General features: G+C 35.3%; 1 protein-coding gene across 3 annotated transcripts in view; it reads left to right on the forward strand.

Annotated features, from left to right (window-relative positions):
* CDK8 (cyclin dependent kinase 8) overlaps positions 1 to 20,042 on the forward strand; it is a 107,403-nt gene extending 87,361 nt beyond the window's left edge. For 2 of the 3 annotated variants that reach the window (XM_069467435.1, XM_069467437.1), the window contains 8 exons: positions 2,161 to 2,292; positions 8,933 to 9,076; positions 11,580 to 11,649; positions 12,406 to 12,478; positions 15,272 to 15,369; positions 16,084 to 16,162; positions 16,285 to 16,443; positions 18,749 to 20,042. In XM_069467435.1, coding sequence (XP_069323536.1) covers positions 2,161 to 2,292; positions 8,933 to 9,076; positions 11,580 to 11,649; positions 12,406 to 12,478; positions 15,272 to 15,369; positions 16,084 to 16,162; positions 16,285 to 16,443; positions 18,749 to 18,874 — 881 coding nt within the window. In that variant the 3' untranslated portion in view covers positions 18,875 to 20,042. The remainder of the gene's footprint in view (positions 1 to 2,160; positions 2,293 to 8,932; positions 9,077 to 11,579; positions 11,650 to 12,405; positions 12,479 to 15,271; positions 15,370 to 16,083; positions 16,163 to 16,284; positions 16,444 to 18,748) is intronic. The other variant, XM_069467436.1, reaches the window with a different exon arrangement.
* The last annotated feature ends 485 nt before the right edge of the window (positions 20,043 to 20,527 follow it).

Consider the following 20,527-nt stretch of genomic DNA (forward strand, 5'->3'; position numbering starts at 1 on the left):
GTGTCAGACACTCTTTAGAGACTGAAGTGTCCCAATTAGGAAACAAGCTGTGCAAGTTTCCTAGAAACCTCTGCCTTCATTAAAAATAGCCTAAAGAGGTGAGTGGCTTCTATCCCTGTTAGATGCCAGCCTCACCCTTAGTCACAAGGGCATACAGCATGCTAATAATTCTACCATCAATTCTGTTCACCTGAGCCAGATTAGATGCGAACATATACCTCTGCTGACCTCATCTAGATTAGGAGTTAAAAACTAGGGAAAGTCATGAGACCGGATAGGTACAGAACCTTAAATTCTAACGATACTGTCTTATAGTAGGCCTTTGCCTGATGGGAAAAAAATTAATGGGCATTCTGTACCTTGACATGTTTTCTGATAGCTCTGTTTTCCTATATATCAAAGCAAAATTTTACCCATTTCTGGTCTGATAATCTGTAAGGATAGAACTAAATTTATTTAACCTAACTGGTTATTTTTTTCATTGTCATTTCCAAGTTGTGTTTGTCACATATATTTAGTTTGTTTTGTGTGTGTGTAAAAGAAATGTTATTACTAAATTATATTAATTTAAAGGTAGCAGGATTGTGGGAGTATATACTAATAAAGTTAATAATTTCTGATTGCAAGATTTAATATGAATAAGAAGGATCAGCTGACTTGAATCACTTTCACCAACAAAGAAAAACACAAATGTTCTTAACGCTTCTTCCCTATTCTCCCTTATAAATCCCCCAAATCTCACTTTCTTTTTCTAATTAGAATCTAAAAATGCTCTTTTATGATATAAACTTTGCAAATTTTTAGTTATGAGAACATTTGATGCACCTCAGCATACTCCAAGCCATTGGCTTTCCTTGAGAAACAGGCCCTGTCAGTACTTACCTAATGTCATCAGATAAATGCCTAAGTCTTTACATGTGCTTTTAAAAAGGAGTCTGTCCTGTCCAGTTGGATGGCATCAAATTCAAATGTAAGTTTAAAGCATGCAAAATAGAAAGGACCTAGCCAAGCAGTAGTTACAAATGTATTCTCTACTGTATCATTTGGGGAAAATTAATATCATACATTAAAATAATCTAGTTTGGAATTATATGTCTATGTAATATATATGATGATGTCAGGTTTGAGCAACACCGTGTCTTAAAGAATTAACATTTAAGAAGAAATACTAGTTTCCTGTAAATTCATTTTTAGTAATCTGATTCCTGGTTTTAATTCTTTGCCAGATTTTGGGGGTTTTTTAACCTTTATAATTAAGGTGATTAGAATAGAGCCTACTTCATTATACAATGTATTTAAAAGAATAGAACTAAACTTATCAAGTGGTGGATGAATTTTGAAATTTCTGAATAGGTGGTATGAATAGTGATCATTCAGCATGTATTAGGCCAAAGCTATGTGTAATGACAGTTGTGCGTGATACTATTAAGGAGAGATGAAAGAGACACAGTTTTTGCCTTTAAGAAGACGATGGTTTGGCAGGATAAACAGCCAAGCCCGAATAACTAAATTACATTAAACTGTGTTAAATGCTATGAACTGTATCTAAGGTCAGTTCCAGCTCTGAGGTATGAGTTTGTGAACTTTGTCAAACCTCTTAACTTTAGTTTCCTCATCTGAAGAAGGAGGTGATTTAATTAAAGTCTCTTCCAGCTTTAAAAAACTATGATTCTTTAAAATTAGTGAAATTCAACCACAATAAATGGGGGAAAATAGTGGTATTCACTGGTGTAGTTATTAGAGGGAACTGAAAAGCTTGTTGGTGCAAATAATGGAAAGCCTCACTCTAACTGATCCAGTTTCTCCATGCCTGTGACCAGTACTACGAATGAAAATGCAGCTCAACAACCCTGTCCCCATGGTGGTGTGACAGTTGGAAAGAAATCTGCCTGGAGGAGTATGGTCACTGTTGACCTCGGGCAGCAGAGCTTGCCTGTTACCCAGTTGAGGAGCTGAGTAACAGTAGTTTGAAGAAAACAGAAACCTCAAACTTGCTTTCTATTTAGACTTCTAAAAGGGATAAGATGTTTTGTGGGTTTTTCCCCCCAGAATTCAGCACATTTTTCATATCTTACTAAGTAACAGTTTTTAAATTAGTCTTATTTGTTGTATTAGTAAAAATCTATTTGCTTAACATGATTTTTTTTTTCTGTTTTACAGCCGATATGGGCTTTGCCCGATTATTTAATTCACCTTTGAAGCCTTTAGCAGATTTGGATCCAGTGGTTGTAACATTCTGGTACCGAGCCCCTGAGCTGCTTCTGGGAGCAAGACATTATACCAAAGCTATTGGTGAGTAGAACTAAATAAAACTCCATGACTTAAAAGTTTCTGTAAAAGATACATATTCCTATATATTTTTAAATCAAGTAGTAAAGCAAATTATACAAGTAAAAGTAAAAACTAACCCAAAATTCCACTACCTAGAAATACCCATCATTAGCATTAGGGGTATATGATTCCACACATTTCTCTGTGTGTAGAAAGATAGTTTAAAAAATTTTAGATAAATGAGATCATCTTAGGCATTCTATTTTAAGCAAAAGTTTTACATTTAATTTTATTTGAAAAGAGAAATAACACAGTAAAATTTTGAAATCCTTGAACTTCAGACAAATATTTCTTTCACCAACGGATATATTAACTTCTAAAAGATCTCCCTAAAATTAAAGGAAAAGCATTATGAAAAAAAATTTAACAGTTTAGGGCATTTTAATCCACTTTTTCATTTTTGATAGTATTTATTCCCTCCATTTTATGAAGAATTAGGAAGTTAGTGCTCTTACACTTCTTCCCTACCAGCCTCTCAATTTATAAGCTACAATAATAATATCACCACTCCTTGAATGTTTACATTTTTTCTGTTTGCTAACCATAATTCCCACAGTTGTTTATGCTTCACTTACAAATTATAATGAATTTAATGCTCAGCTACCACATTCCTTTTACCACTACTTCTCCATCACTGACATCTTTATTCTGCTTCATTTTATTCGGTTGTATTTCATCATCAAGGAGTTTTTTCTAATGCGCTTTTCTTTTTTTATGTCTTTATTTCTTTTATGTCTTCATTACCTCCTTGTTCTGTGTTGTCCAGGATGCTATTAAACCCACATTTCTTTTGCTAGATAATTTCAACCTGGAGTTTTCTATTCTGAATTGGATGGTCTCCGGGCATAATCTACTGTTTCATCCTGACTTTTTCTTTTTTTATTCCTCTTGGTTAGATCTGTTGCTTTCTGGATCTCATGATTTCATCCCTTATTTTGCTACAGTATGTTCTCAGGTATTTCCTTTGGAATGGTTATCTTACAGGTTACTTCTCTAGTTCTTGTATTTCTGAAAAACCCCTTTATCATACTTGATAGTTTGGCAAGGTTTAAAATTCTAGGTATAAAATAATTTGCTCTCAGAACTTTGTTAATACTCCTCCATTGTCTTCTAGCATCAGTGTTGCTAATGAAGGTTCATGTCAATCTGGTTTCCAGTCATTGGTGGATCACCTGGGTTTTTTCTTTCTGAAAACAAGATTTCTCATTCTTACATTTTAATGATATGCTGGCTACTTAACACACACAATCTGACATTCGTATCATGCATATCACATCTGTTGAAAACTCTTATGTGTAGTCCTTTGATTTCCTCCTCAATGTTTTCTATTTCTCTCTTTCCTAAACTCAGTGTAGTCAGATGTTAAACTTCTTGGATTGATCCTTTATACTACTTTTCTTCTCATGTTTTTTGTCTATGTCTTTTTTATTTCTAAGAATAAGAAGTTTTCTGATTGCTACTTTTTCATAGCATCTTGTATTTTTTATGGAAAGAAAAACTTCTCAAATATCTGTGAGAACAGTGATAACAGTGTTTGTTTGTAATTTGCAGTATTCTCATAATAATTATCTGTTTTCTTCGTAGGCACTCTTTTCATTTGTATGTCTTGATCTCTCCCTTCTGTGTGGCAAGTGCTCTTCAACTGTTCGGTGACCCTCATGTGTGTCTCCCCATATTTAATAAAAAAGCCACTTGGAAACTTTTGTGTACATAGATCATGGAGCTCAGAGACTGACAACTTTAGGGTGATCCAGCCAAGAGCCACCATTACCTGGGGAAACCCTAAGTGCTAGAAAAAAAGTCTTTCCTCTGAGACCATTCAAAGTCTTCAGGGAGGCTGGGTGCGGTGGCTCACGCCTGTAATCCTAGCACTCTGGGACGCCCAGGCGGTAGGATTGCTCAAGGTCAGGAGTTTCAGACCAGCCTTCGCAAGAGCAAGACCCCGTCTCTACTAAAAAAAAATAGAAATTAGCCAAATAACTAAAAATAGAAAAAATCAGCCGGGCATGATGGCGTGTACCTGTAGTCCCAGCTACCCAGGAGGTTGAGGCAGGAGGATCACTTGAGCCCAGGAGTTTGAGGTTGCTGTGAGCTAGGCTGATGCCACGGCACTCTAGGCCAGGCAAGAGAGTGAGACTGTCTCAAAAAAAAGAAAAAAGAAAAAACAAAGTCTTCAGGGAGAATCCTCCAACTTTTGGCCCGAGCTTTATATACTTGGCAGCCCCAGGGCAATGGCAGAGAGTGGGGAGGAGGATCAACTGTTCAAAATACAGACTTTGTAGCTGGTGTTTCCAACTACAAAATCTTCCTGGAGTTGTATAGAACAAATCTGCTTCCCACTCAACAATAGTACTGTGGACTGAGGCCTTCTCTTACCTGTTTTGTCTGCCTTCCATCTTCCAGGTCTCCACATGGCCAGTTTCTTTTTTTCATTCAGACCTTAGTCAAAGTACTACCTCTTGGAGAACTTCCTTGATCACACAGTCTGAAATAACACCCTACTTCCCCCATCACACTTCCATCTTATTGCCTTCATTGTCTGGAATGGTATCTCAAATCCACTAAAATAGCCCTCACCTACCTGTTCATCATTATAAGCCTATGCCTATGTGGTATGTAGTGAAAACTCAATGCTCTTTGTTGAATAAACAAAATAATCTTGTCCCTGACAAGGAAATAAGCCCGCCCTATTTCTGAATACATGTTATTAGCTAAACACATACTTGGATATCTTTTTTGCAAGTATACTCTAAATGCATTTAAGACACCTATGTAAACTAATTATGATACTCAAGCTATTTTTTTCCACCTAGAAAATGGATATTTAGAAGCACTGTTACATTTGGTAAGACATATTTACAGACTGCATAAATAAGAAAATGATTACCTAATCTTAGCTCCTTTTACAGCCTTGAATTGTTTTAAATTGAGTAAAAAATATGCTATCATAGAAGCTTGTGACTCTGGCTCATTATTTATTATCTTCTTGTTTTTCCTAAGAAACTTACATTTTATTGAGAACATTAAGGAGCTTTATGTAATCTATTATTCACTAAGACATTCTGCAGTCCAGCAGTTTTAATGTAGGGTGTGTGGCACAAAGCTAATTATCAGCAGTTAGAAAGGTAGATTACCTTGTTCCAATGGTTGCATAATTTGGGAGAGAGAAGGCTTTTATATTTTTCTCTTTCCTTCTCCTTCTCATCAACATCAAAATTTATTGGGTAACTACTCTGTAAACTTTTTAATACTTAGGAGAAGCTGATGTGAATGCAAATTATGGGCTCTACCCTTAAGAGACTTACAATCCAGTTGAAAAGACAGTATGAATATGTGCATAAAATAATTTAGTCATCTTTGAATAGTGAAGTAACAAAGAGTTGTCTTGTCTCTCATTCAAGGCTCATGGGGCAGTGTTTAGGCAAGCCAGTCCTTTAACCTCATTTTCTGAAAATGAAAATTTAGTCTGAGTCATCCTCTTAGATTTCCTTCAACTCTAAAAGTTCTATGGCTTTAGATAACCACTGCCTCCTGAGGTAGGGCCATCACAGAGGAGACCGATTTGGGTGCAAATGATTGGAACCAAAGTCAGTGCCATTTCCTCAGCAATGGGAATCCCTACCCCACACCCACAACCAGTGGACACTGACTTGCCCAAGATCTTGGAGGACCCTTTTCTTCTATCAAAACATTGGCTCAAAAGTTCTAATGTAGGTATCTTACTAATTGCTTTTGTGTTTGAGATAGAAATCACACACAACCATTTTTGATGTTTTTAAAAACAAAGATAAGAAAATATAAAATGAAACTTCTTCCTTGATTCTAGTCTCTACCACAGTTCCATTCCTCCTATTACCTACAAAGGTATCCTAAAGGTTTAGTAAAATAAATGCTCAACAAATTCCACACACCACTGTTAAAGCTACTTAGCAAGAACTGCCCTACCATTTTGACTGCCCTGTCTGGTAGTTGTATTGTGAGCAGGTGGTAGAATAACCTTTATAGTTGAACATACATATAATTTGCTGAATACATTCATATGTTCATTTTACATCATTTAGAAGGATTAAAACTAACATCTGACCACCACCACCACCACCAACAGATTTTAGTGCTGTGATCACTTATTCAGTTGTACAGAACTGTAAGCTAAATCATTAAACCAAAGAGAGGAAGTAATAGGTTAGTAAACATTGTAATTCCGGGGCCAAAGTTTAATTCAGTTTCGAGTGGGGTTGTTTTGTTTCTTTCTTTGATTGACTTTGGGGAGAAGGCTGAAAGGGCAATATAAATCTCTAATTGTCACTAAAGTAGTCTTAAAAGTTATACTAGAGTATGGACTTCTTAAGCTCAAATATTTGTCCTCCAATAGCTGAATGCCTACTAAATTTGTGGTATTCTGCGACGTGGGAAATATACAATAAAATAGGGAAAATGAGAATTTACTCCCTTTTATCAAAATAGAAGTTTGCTATTAGTATACCTATGGATTAAAATATTAATCTTATTGAAGAGACTTTTTCCTCCCAATTTTTGTATATGTAACATGCCAGTTACTATTTACTCCCTGGTCAGCTCAATATGAGCATCACACATTTTAAGAAGTAGATGGGATTTATGTTTTTAATTTGAAACATCTTTCCGGAAGGAGTTAGGTGAGCAGGAAAGAGACTTCTCCATGAATTTGGCACAACCTGAAAAAATAGGCAAGGTAGGAATGTGAGACTTATATGCAAACATTAGAAATTTGTCTGAAATAATAGCCTGATCACCTGACTCAAAGTTCATGATCAATGTCTGGATTTGGATTTCGAGGAAAAAAGAATGGTGAAATTGGTAAAGAGAGAGGTAGTAGAAAATATAAAGAAAGATGTCACCAGGGTGGGGTTAAGCAAGGTTCAATAAACTGTTTTTTCCTAATTACCTTTTATTTTAAAAGCAGTAAAGCTGTAATGATAGCTGAAGTACTTAGCTCTCATCTTCCTTTACATATTTTATTTTCTTATTTGGAACTTTTAATAGCTAACCAGATGAATTATTATAGTGTCTCTTGAGTATGCTGTGAGTAGAGGTTTAGACATGCAAAATGATCCATCATCCCTTGTGATCTACGTAGCTTGCCTCTCTGGCCATTGAGTAAGATTATCAAAGGTCAGATTTACATGGGATACCTATGAAAAAGAATAATCACAAAATAATTAATTTTCCCATTTACCTTGTGATGATAAAACAGCTTGACCTATATTTCTTCAGGAGAATTTTCCATATGGTGGTATTGGCTAGACTTGATTCTCTGATATGCAAATATGATATCATTTTTAAAAATCATTCCCTTGTAGTCAAAGTATGAATATTTAAATAAATAGGTGGTTAACTTGTTACTTTGCAATATAAATGTGGTAATTTTACATTAAATTAAATATCTATATTCTAGTTTTGTAGTTTAGAAATTCTCACTTATAAATAACTTTTTCTCATTTCAAGTGACAGTTTATTAACATACCTAAACAATCACCTTTAATAATATAGTAATTTTTATTTGTCCCCTATTATTTATATTTGCCACAGGTATTGGTTAGATCAATCAAAAACCACTTATTGAGTGTCTGCTGTGTGCACACCATTGTACTTACTGTAGGGAAATTAACATTGCCAATTTAGGGATTTGTTAAGGGTAGAAATGAAATATTTTCAGCTTTAAATTCTAAATTGGCATAAAGATCTTGCCTCTATTAACAGTTCTATTGAATACAAATTTAATGTGAATTAAAGTAAGTGTCTTGTGAATGAAGGGAATTTACTTTGTTGTATACAGAGAAATCCATTAGCCTGGCTTTTGTAAATAATTCTTATGAATTCATAGCCATTTTAAAGGTAGTATTTTGCTATTTCCTTGTCCTTTCTATTAAATACTTAAATTTGCAAAATCCCACACTGCTATAGCATAAAGAAGCACTTTAAAAGAAAAACCATTAAAGTAGAAATGCTATTTCATTAGACTCTTTGAGGTCAAGCACTGTCTCTTGGAATAGCACCTTGTTAATTAGTGTTAACATGAGAGGATAATTATTAGACTTTACAAATTAGCAAGTAAATAAATAAAAAAATTATTACAAAAATTTGTGCCCATTGTTTTTGGCAAATGCTCCATTTCATAGGCTGTTTGGGTTTTCTGTTTATTTTTTGTTTAGTTTTCTTTGTTTGTGGTTTCCATGCTCCATATGCAGCTTTGTATGTATTTCATAGAAAAAGTAATGTTTGAGGCATTTAAAACTCGCCAAAAATCCAGCTAATAAGTTTAATTAGGCTTAGTGTGAAGCCACTGGGTGGGATGGAGGTATAAATAGGGAATGAAAAATTGGGGTGGGTGGCATGGAAGTATATATTTACAAATAATGTTTTGTGATTTTAGTTATCATAATTGCTTAGGAATTAATATGACTTACTAGGGAAAAAAAGAAAGGAAGAAAAAACACTCCCCGCCAAAATAAAAATGTATTTTCTTTTGGAAAGAACCACTTTATTTTCCTCCTTTCTTTTTCTTTTTTCCTTGCCTTTTTTTTTTTCTTTTCTTTTTTTTTTTTTTCTTTTTATTTTAAAGATATTTGGGCTATAGGGTGTATATTTGCAGAACTACTAACGTCAGAACCAATATTTCACTGTCGACAAGAGGACATCAAAACTAGTAATCCTTATCACCATGACCAGCTGGACAGAATATTCAATGTAATGGGATTTCCTGCAGGTACACATTATGTTTTTGTTTTTGTTTTTAAATCGCTGTTGTTTGAACTTACATGTCTTCATTGGAAAGGTGTATATTTTTAGTTGATAAAAGCTACTAGTACTCGATTCTTTGTTTCTATGACTTGTATTTATCAAAGATCCATAGAAATAGCAAAATTTGTGGAGTTCACATCTTAGCATGAAAATATTTATGGGTTTCTTAAATTTGAGGACTGTATTTTTGTTTCATTTTGTTTTGCTTTTTTGTTTTGTTGCTTGATATCTGAAATGAAAAACATATTTGCAATATCCATATTAAAAAGGTGCTTTTAGTTCTTACCAGTAGAAACTATAAATAAAATTCTTTAATAGGAATTTTTTTCTGGCAGCACATATAATCTTGCCCCTATTTGGCATTTGAATACAGATTTAGAACATCATTTCTATTTAGGGCACTACACAGAATCGAATTATACTGAGTAATAGCATTTTTGCTCTATAACTCTTGTCAATAAGAACAGTCTTTTAAGTGTTCTGTTAGAACATTCAGGATGTGGGTGAAAGTCACAGTACTCCATGGTGAGCTAGCCCACTGTTTTGCAACAGGGAGACAGTTTACAGGTGTCCCCTCCCTGTCATTAGTTCTCTCCCACTATATCTCGGTCCCTAGTTATGGTACAGAATGGTAGTTCATCAGTTACCAAAAACTGCGCAGAGGTCCAGAATAATGAGAATGTGTTTAAAACATCTAAATAATTATGGTTAGTCAAGTATTTAATAGAAATTGTTTCTTAATTAGGAATATTTCTCAGGTCATTATAACTCAAAACCCCCAGATATATCTGTATTAGTCTTAGTTCTACATCCCCTTATAAGGGTGTTAATTGTCAGTAAATGCAGAATAACTACACAGATACTACCTCTCTCAAAAATTGGTCAACAGTCTTGGAGTGAGCACTTTGTTGTGATGAGAATTTCATTTATTCACTAAATGTTTGAGTGCCTGCCATGTGCCAGGTGTACTGTCTTAAGTAAAAAATATTGATGAAGTAACAGACGTGATTCTTGCCCTCTTGGAGTTTACATTGTACTGCTATAAGTAGAATGTTTAAAAAATAGGTGTGGTTTGAGTAGATAGATAGGAATGACCTTTCCTTCCTTCCTTCTGCATGTGTCCACCATTTCTGAAGCCCACAGGGAAAGGAACGTGCTTCTAGAGGGGGTGGACGTGGCAAAGACCTCTGTCAGAGACCACGCTTGATGTGTGGTTCAGCAGTGAGGGTGGGCTGTCTATAGGGAGCCTGAAGAGCAGGCAGCAGAGGTTAGATTTCATATGCTAAAGACTAAGAGTCCATGATAAGGTCTGCAGTACTAGAGACATGATTTATGTTATATTTTAGAAAGATTAGTAAGGCAGTGTCTGGTAAAAATCAGTTAAGAAGAGGAAACTGAAGTCCGAGAAACCTGCCGCTTGCTATAGCAGCAATGCAGGCATAAAGTAATAAGGATGGAGAATAAAGGACAATTACTAATTTTTTATAGGAACTGTGTAATTAAAGGAAGACTAAAAGATTACCTCAAGATTTCTAGCTTGAGATATTGACAAAATAGAGAAATTGGAGCCAGGAAATAGTTGAGAAGAAAATTCCATTTAAGACTACCTATTTAGTTACAATATGTGGTATCTTTGGAGGATAGGTAGCAAATATTAATAATTTTACAAGTAGGTTCAAAGAAAAGCAAACCTCTAAAGGCCATTTAAAACCTAAAGGTGCTGTTAAGTTACCTGTCACAGTGCTGTGCACCTAGTAGACTCTCAGTACAAGCCATTGGCAGTGATGGTTATCTAGCATGTATTGTTTGCCACTTTAATGCCAACAAAACATTCTGTACTTAATGTATTTGGTAAATTAAGTAGCTGGAGTTGTTTTGGGCAATGTTACTAAGATTAGCCAAGGGACCAGCTGACATTAATACACTAGTTCTATCCTACCCTATTCTACTGCAAACAGTTATTACTGCTTTTGTTGATTGCTGATGTAAAGAAATATATTTAACAAGGTGAAAGGAGAGCCATATCATAAAAAGTATATCTTATAGCCACTGAGGGGAAAGATCTTAGACTTCTCATTGAAGAGATTGGCTGTTAATTTAACCAAGACATTTGGTGGAAAGGGGAAAATAAGTGGTTTTACTAATAGAAATAGGACTATTTAATAATAGAAATATTTACTTGTAACTTATTCCCCTCTAGAGACAGAAATTGAGGCACCTTATAGTAAAACATATAGAAAGTAGACAGTTTAAATTAAAAAGATAAACAGATATCTAAAGCTATACAAAGAGGTAAGGAATTGTATTTATAGTTCAAGATGTTTACTGTAGCTGAGTATTTATCTGAAGTCTGAGCTTTCGTGGAGGTTAAATGTATAGGAAATGTAATAAAAATGATGGTAACCTTTTAAAAAATTTTTGAGAACAGGAACCTAGGTAACATAAAAACTTATCAATGTATTTCACAGATAAAGATTGGGAAGATATAAAAAAGATGCCCGAACATTCGACATTAATGAAAGATTTCAGAAGAAATACGTAAGTTGGAAAGAAAATAGACCGTTTGTTGATTTTTGCTTTCCCAGAATACTCAGTATAAGATTGAATATTCAACATAATATTCAACATAAGATTAATAAGTAATTTTACTTGTTTAATGCTAATATTTTTTATGATGACAGAGATGACTAATATTAGCAGCTGATTTGGATTTGAGAAAAAAAATGAATTCATTTCTTTCCATATTTACTACTTGCTGGAAGTTAAACATTAGTGGGAAGTATCATGGCTAAAGAAATAAGAGACTAAAATAAATAAACCTTGCTAATAACCACTTGCCTACCGACCTAGGTTGTGTATTAATTTTAAACAAGTTTTAGTAGAGAAGAATGAATATTTTACCTATTTAGAATGCAAAGTAAAGGATTGGGCGAGTACAGTTTATAGACTTACCACAAATGTATTTTAAACTTATTGGTAAGGCTGAGTTAAAACTTTTGACTGAGGTGTTATTTAAAATAATGTTAAAATATAATGCATATGAAAAAAGGTATTCAATATTTGTTATTCATGAAATTGCCTTACATTTAATATTTAATCATCAGTAACCATTCAAAAGTGACTATTATGGATGTTGAATTAAATATAAAATTGATGTAATACTCTTTTTGTGCTGATACCATTTTCAATATATATTTTATATCAGTTATGATCAAAATAATTCTGTTTGGAAGAACTTTAATGTTAAATTAACCTCAAGTCTAATATAGATATCTCATAGTATTTCTCTTTCAGGTACACAAACTGCAGCCTTATCAAGTATATGGAAAAACATAAAGTTAAACCAGATAGTAAAGCATTCCACTTGGTAAGCTTTAGATAACAACAGTACTAATGAAATGCATCTTTTCCTAATTGACTAGCCCAACCTGAGGCTTTCTTGGGTTAATTTATATGATTACTTAGCACTGTTCGAGAACTTCAGTGGTGAATGCAGAGATCGTGTCGGTGTGTACCAGTGAAGGCATCAACATATTTGCCTTTCCAGACCCGTATCATGGTTTTACAGACTAATCTTTGGTCACATTAGATTTCCTAAAGGTAGTGATGTAACAAATCTGTCAAAAACATTTTTAAAATTATGCTTACTATTTTTCATTGGTTATGTTAAAATTTCTTGTGTATTAGAAATCTTTCAATGAAGGTATGTGTTATTTCCTTTTTCTGGGAAAGTATGAGAGATGCCATATTTATTACTGTGTAATGGTATTATGGGGGGATTATATTCAACTGTTGCCAACTTAAATTTGTTTACAATAAAATTACCATTGTAACCCTATAATTAAGTATGTTTTTCAGCTTTATGTTTTCAAAAAACGGTTTATAACACATAAAGGGAATTTTTAGCTGGGCGTGGTGGTGTGCACCTGTAATCCTAGCACTTTAGGAGGCCGAAGTGGGAGAATAGCTTGAGCCCAGGAGTTCAAGACCATCCTGGACAATGTAGCAAGACCCTATCTCTACAAAAAATTTAAAGAATTACCCAGGTGTAATGGAGCGAGCCTTTGCTCCTAGCTACTCAGAAGGCTGGGGCAGGAGGATCACTTGAGCTGAGGAGTTCGAGGCCATAGTAAGCAATGACTGCACTCTATACTCCAGCCTGGGCAACAGTGAGACTTCATTTCAAAAAACGATGGGGGGAATTTGGGGAAGCAGGGTGTGTCTTGCTTGCCTTAAAATTCTTTTAATCCTTATTCTCAAGTATTCCTAGATGGAAATTCTCCTAGCCTGAAAGGGTTAAACTTTCCTTTGTTGCAACCAGGCCACTTGGCAAACATTCCTTCTATTTCTGCTTCTCTTTCTGCTTTTTTTCCCTCCCTCTACTGCTTCTTATTATGTCACATTTTATATCATCTATTTCAGGTCTTATCAGCAATTTAAAAAGCAGTACTAAACCTATCATATAACCACACAACATATTAACCACATAATGGTTATTATAATGTACTTACCATAGGACCCAAACTGGAAGGTTAAGTCAAAATTATGGGCTTAGTCTAAGAAAGTGATAGTGGGGGTAGACTAAAAATCATGGTTTAGGGGAATCACTCTGACACGCACCCAGCCCCGATTCCCGGCTACTCAATTACAGCCTGAGGTGACTCTCCCTGCCGTCACCACTGAAACTCTAGGGATATGCCTTCCTTATGGCTTATTTGTTTTTTGTTACTGGGGTGACGCATCTTAATTGTTGATAATCTTGGGTGGGTCCCATTTGAAAGCTCTATTCTAATTCCATTAAAACTGTTGGGTATTTTAAATAGCAAATCCAGGCTTTTCCTTTCAACCCTAAAAATGAAATTGTGCTTTGCCTGAAATATCAGATCATCAAAACTAAATTGGAATCTCGCCCTCCCAGCATTTTATCTACATTTTAAAATATTTTATGTCTTTTTATCCTCTAAAATTTGTCATCTCCCTTTAAGTTTAATGTGTCTATTACTTCATTGGTTTTTTTGGTGTGGTTACAGTACAGTAGCATAACGTCACCTGGAAACTTGTTGGAAATGCAGGTTCTTGGGCTCCTGCCCGCATCTACCAATAAGAAACCCTGTGAGTAGGGCCCACACAGTCTGCTTTAAGAATCCAGGTGATGCTGACGCATGCTAAAATCTGGAAACCACTGCATTGGATCAGAGTATAAACTAAGAGACCACAATATAATCTCCTAAGTCACATATTAGAATCAAATATTCTAGTTCATAGAGCCTTCAGTGAACTATGTTTTAACTAGAAAATACTGAATCTTCACATTAGTTTGACATTTCTGTATGTAGCAATAATATTAATAATAGCTAGCACTTACATGGTGCTTTCTTTTTGCCAGGCACCATTACAATTGCTTTCCATATATGAGTTCATTTAATATTGAAAACAAACTTGTGCTGATAGGTACTATTTTTAACCTCCCTTTGACAAATGAGTTAAAGTAATTTGCCCAGTGTCATTCAACTTAATAAATGTTGAGTCAGGATTTGAACCAAGCCATATACTTCGAGTCTCCACTCATAATCACAACTCTGTGCCTCACAAGTTGTGTATCACCTTTTTTATGTAGGCCAGTACAGCACTGTGCAGTACAACTTTGTCATGATCTGCACTGTCCGGTGGGGTAGCCGCGGCCACATCTGGCTCTTGAGCTCTTGAAATTGCCTAATACGACTGAGAAACTGATTTTTTAATTTAATTCACTTTTAATGAATTGGGTTCTAAATTTTAATAGCTACATGCAGCTACTGTATTATTTGTTTTGTAACAGTTTTTCTCCTTAATAGAAAAAAAAATAGAAAATACAAGAATTTTAGTCTTATTCTAAATTGGATAAGGCAATTTAGATAATATAGGGGGGAAGTTAAGTGGTTTAGATTCAGAAGACATAAGTGTTTATAATATTTGAGAATCAAGAGAGATAATGAATTTGGAATGAACGTGAATTACTACATTAAATTTAATAATTAGGGGTTTTGTTGTTAATTTGGGGGCATAAATACTCTCCAAATTGTCATCATGTTCCTCAAAAAATACATGCTACCCTCACACAGGTGCTAAAAGGTAACTATGAGAAGTAATGCAGTACTGTTTTTATGATTTATATTTTCAGCTTCAGAAGTTGCTCACCATGGACCCAATAAAGCGAATTACCTCAGAACAGGCTATGCAGGATCCCTATTTCTTAGAAGACCCACTTCCTACGTCCGAGTAAGTGATCAGCTTGTTAACTCACTAGCGTGATGGAATTTAGTTTAGTTGTCAACTCTAAGTTGCCACTCCTCTTGTTTGGGGACCCAAGGAAATCCTTATGACAAGCACAAAATGAGCTCTGCTGATTGAAGGGTCATTTAGGGGCTTTATGGTTAAGAGGCATTTCTCTTCATCCCGTGCTTTATGAAATGTTGATCACATTAGTTTCAGCAGTAATGCAGTTGTTCAGTGACAGGCTGATTATGCATGCTGTGGCTCCTCAGACTCCCTGACAGTGCTTACTGCTTGTAATCACAGTGTTGTCTTACAAAAGTACAAAGACCATTCCCAGATGAATTTGTGTTCCCTATACTATCTTTTGTTTTAAATGCAGTAGAGAGAGTAAAACAAAAATTGCCTTTCAATAGTAACACATCTTTCAGCTGGAATCTGTATTTTGATTATAAAACAATAATACTGTAATAAAGCTGAATCATGTTAGATGATTATTGATTATTTTTATACAATGAAAGGCCCTTAAGTGGCCTGCTGTAACGTCACTGGTTCCAGAGAAAAGATTCATGTTGTCACAGTTGCCTGAAAGGTGCTTTATATTTGCCCATACGGAAGCAAAGTTCATCTTAGAAGACTAAAGTGACAGTTGCCCAAGTGAAACATTCGAAACATTGATTAGCATACCAGAAACCATTTTTCTGTTTTTCTTATGATCAGTGTTTTTGCCGGTTGTCAAATCCCTTACCCAAAACGAGAATTTTTAACAGAAGAAGAACCTGATGACAAAGGAGACAAAGTAAGTATTAAAGTACAATTGGCATCTCCTTCTTTCATCAATGCTTCCATGATGTTTTCCTGTGTGGGTGTGTTTTGTTCTCCGTCTGAGTTGAACTTTATTTTTTTGTTTAACCAATTGAGAAGAACCAGCAGCAGCAGCAGGGCAATAACCACACTAACGGAACTGGTCACCCAGGGAATCAAGACAGCAGTCACACACAGGGACCCCCGTTGAAAAAAGTGAGAGTTGTTCCTCCTACCACTACCTCAGGTGGACTAATCATGACCTCAGACTATCAGGTACTTCCAAGTTTATTTTATGTTGACCTGCCATGTTGGTGTTTGCGTATGGGTTTGTGATCATCAGAAAATGGGATATAATTGAGAAAGACGGACTTCTGTGTATCTGGGGGAGTACATAAACATGAAATGTTATTGGCATAGGAAAGTATTGACAGGGGTGTAATAGGGAGGGTTTAGACTTTTAAACCAGAAAGACTTGGAATGATCAAATATAAATTATGCCATTTATTAACTGTGTGACGTTGGACAGATTCATCTGTAAAATGAGCCTAGTAAAATACAACTTGGAATTGTCAGACATGATATGTCTTCGCACCTGGTTTATAGTAGCAGCTCGATAAATGGTATCTATGGTTTTGAAACAATATACCATCGTGCTTAAGAACCTAGGCTTTCAAATCCCAGCCTGGTGATTTACTTCTGTGTAACCTGAGTGGTAATTTCTGAGGTTCTCAGTTCCCTTGTTTGTAGAATATGGATAATGATCAATGTGAAGCTGTAGTTAGTGTTAAGTGAGATAATGTATGCAAAGGCACAGTGGCTAGCCAAACATAAGCACTTAAGAGATGATACCAATTATTACATACTTTCATCATTTTTATTACCATTATTACATTAAAATTCTTAGTAGCATTCACAGTATACAATAAGTGCTGCTTAAGTGATGGTAGTGGTGCTAATGATGCTATAATCATAACAGCTTATTGAGTACTTACTATGTGTCAGCTATTATACTAAATATGAAACATACATTGTTTCCTTTGATCATCATGCTAACTCCGGGAGGTAATTGCCAGCCATTTCAGGAAACTGAGGCTCAGAGAGGTTAAATGACTTGCACATGGCCACCCAGAGAGCCAGTTGCAGACCCAGACGCAGACTCAGACCTGCTGCTCCGTGCCTGCTTATGGATCCTATCATGTGACACTGTCAGTTCCTTTAGAAAGACCTGCTTTGAAAATTTTATAACACCTGCCGGTTTCTTCTGCTTGTTCTAGTCATGTTCTCAACTAAGCTGGGTTTCAGTGTGGGAAGGATACTGAAAACCTGACCAATAAGAGTTATTTACCTACCCAAAAAAAAAAAGAAAGAAAAGAAAAGAAGATCTTATGAAACTGATAAGGTTCCCAGTACCCATTATTGTTCTTCAGGAATTAGATATTAATGCATTGCTTTGGCTAAGGGAGAGGTCCAGCCTGCCACACCACAAATCATTGTCTAAGGAGTGCTTCTCTTCCAGTTAGCTAAGCAAGGAAATCAAGGACAGACATCTGGGGGGGTTGATGTTTGTTCCAGCATCTTCTTTTCCCTCTCTGAATGGGAAGAGTGCACCTCTCTTGGCTCACAGAGGTATCTGCACACTAAGGTGATGGCATCCTTAGAAGGAAGCAGAGCGTGTTCTAACCTTTGCTTCTGAAACCAAGAAAATGATGCTGTTCTGCTTTGTTGGGGTCACTGTCGTAGTTGGGTTTTGTGAGTGATTTCAAAAACAGTATTTCTGACTACAATTTTATGTGTCCACTCTTTTTTAAATGTTATTTTTGCTAGGATTGGCAGAGTTTAGAATTATATGACTTATTAAATATTCAACATTCTTTGAAAGAGAAAAGTAATAAATTATGGTTAATCTTTTATAGTGTTTGTCTTAGGAGCAAATAGTATGAGAGAGATGCCAGAAGGGAAATAATATAACAGATCAAAATTAGACAACTCTAAACTCTGTCACTGTTTTAAAATTGAGAATACCACTCCTCCTATGTTTCTATGGTAATATGTTTACTTTTGTATATAAACTTGCAGCAGAAAAGTTTAAAGGGAATAAAAATGTGTTAAAGTCAAAGACATTGATCCTATGGTACCATTTCTTATCATATTCATTTTTATTCAGTCATATGTATGTGTTGGGAGGTTTTCTATCGAAGAAACGCACATGTAAATTAGCTTTGAATTTCTTAATGTATATACCATTAAGTTCACATGTAAATATCACAAGCAAATTAGTTACTATTTCCCAAGTAAAAACAAAACAGCATAAAACAAGGTTACTGCTGTAGAAACAAAGGTATTTGCACAGCATAGTAATAATACTTGGCTTAGTATTATTTACCAGCAATACTTCTGACCTTCCTAAAGAAAGAGTTGATATTAAAGATTTGAGTTTTCTGTCTTCTAATTCTAAAGCTAGTACATAATACAAAACCTGTATAGACACTTCAGTCACATGTAAGCTCTGTTGCTTGGGATAGAGCCGCTCAATCCCAGGAAGCACCTAAATCACACTTCTCCCTCATCTCCTTTCCAGCGTTCCAATCCACATGCTGCCTATCCCAACCCTGGACCAAGCACATCACAGCCGCAGAGCAGCATGGGATACTCAGCTACCTCCCAGCAGCCTCCACAGTACTCACATCAGACACATCGGTACTGAGCTGCGTCCGAATCTTGTCAATGCACTGTTGCGAATGCTGCAGGGCTGGCTGTGCAGCTCCCCGCAGGAACCTGGTATGGGCCGTGAGAATGTACTGTACACCCACATCTTCGAAATGTCCAGTAGCCAAGTTCCACCACTTTTCACAGATTGGGGTAGTGGCTTCCAAGTTGTACCTATTTTGGAGTTAGACTTGAAAAGAAAGTGCTAGCACAGTTTGTGTTGTGGATTTGCTACTTCCATAGTTTACTTGACATGGTTCAGACTGACCAATGCATTTTTTTCAGTGACAGTCTGTAGCAGTTGAAGCTGTGAAATGTGCTAGGGGCAAGCATTTGTTGTTGTATGTGGTGAATTCTTTCAGTGTAACAACGTTATCTGACCAATAGTACACACACAGACACAAAAGTTTAACTGGTACTTGAAACATACAGTATACGTTAACTCAATGAAATAACCAAGACTCAAAAGGAGATTATTTTGGTACACCTTTCTTTTTAGTGTCTTATCAGTGGATTGATTCACTTTCTACATTAATCAGTGTTTTTTGACCAAGAATATTGCTTGGATTTTTTTGAAAGTACAAAAAGCCACATAGTTTCTCCAGAAAGGTTTCAAAACTCCCAAAGATTAATTTCCAATTTTTAAGTTTGTTTTTATTTTCAATCTATGACTTGACTGGTATTAAAGCTGCTATTTGATAGTAATTAAATATGTTGTCATTGATATAAACATGTTTGGTTCAGCAAACAAACTAAAATGATTGTCATAGACAGTGTTTTATTTTTCCTGTTGGTGTTGCTGATTTGTGAGCATGCTTTAAGATGAAAAAAGCATGAATGATAACTTCTTTAAAGAGGTGCGGCATCCAATTCAGATATTTTTGTCCTGATTTTAAAGCTGGTTGGTGTAGTGCTATTATAATTTTGTTCAATTAATTTTCTTTTTAAAAATTTGTTCGCACGTTGTTTAGGGTGCCCTTACTTCAGCAAAGGAGAAGGAGTAGGAGAGCCTTAGAATTTTTGAGGAAAAAAAAAAAACCTATAACATACAATGTACTGTATCAAACTATTTTACATGAATGACACAAGTATTCTGAATAAAAAAATAATTGAACATTGTTAAAAACAAGGTGTTATGTAATAAATTTATTTTTCATAAATCAAAATATGGAATCAGCTGTATTTTTTATATATACAAAGAGTTTTTTGTTTTAATTTTAAAATGTGCCTTAACAAGTGGCCTCTGCATAAATCTCTTCAGTCTTCATTAATAATATCTATATGTTCTGCCTCCAAAACAGAGTAGTGACTTAAGTCTCACATATGGATTCATTTTTCAGTTCCACTAAGTACGATAAGATGCGAAACACAGACACCTTTCTAATTGAAAGATGATCATGAGCCTTCGACCTCTGGAATAACACCTGATCTGTGTTATGCTGAGAGGGATGTGTCTATTTCATCCCAAATAATCGTTTTTCCTCTTCCTTCAGCATGAAATGCGATTACAAAAAAACATATTTTTTCTTAAGAACTAAGGAATCTCAGCACTGACAGGCCTGACCATAGCAGTAAGGATAATTCTTAGGAGCTGAATTCATGCTTCCCACCGTGGTTCATGCCCACGACGCGTAGGTCTGATTGTGGCGCT

The sequence above is a fragment of the Eulemur rufifrons genome, chromosome 4 (assembly GCF_041146395.1).
Source record: "Eulemur rufifrons isolate Redbay chromosome 4, OSU_ERuf_1, whole genome shotgun sequence".
In the NCBI taxonomy this organism is placed as follows: domain Eukaryota; kingdom Metazoa; phylum Chordata; class Mammalia; order Primates; family Lemuridae; genus Eulemur; species Eulemur rufifrons.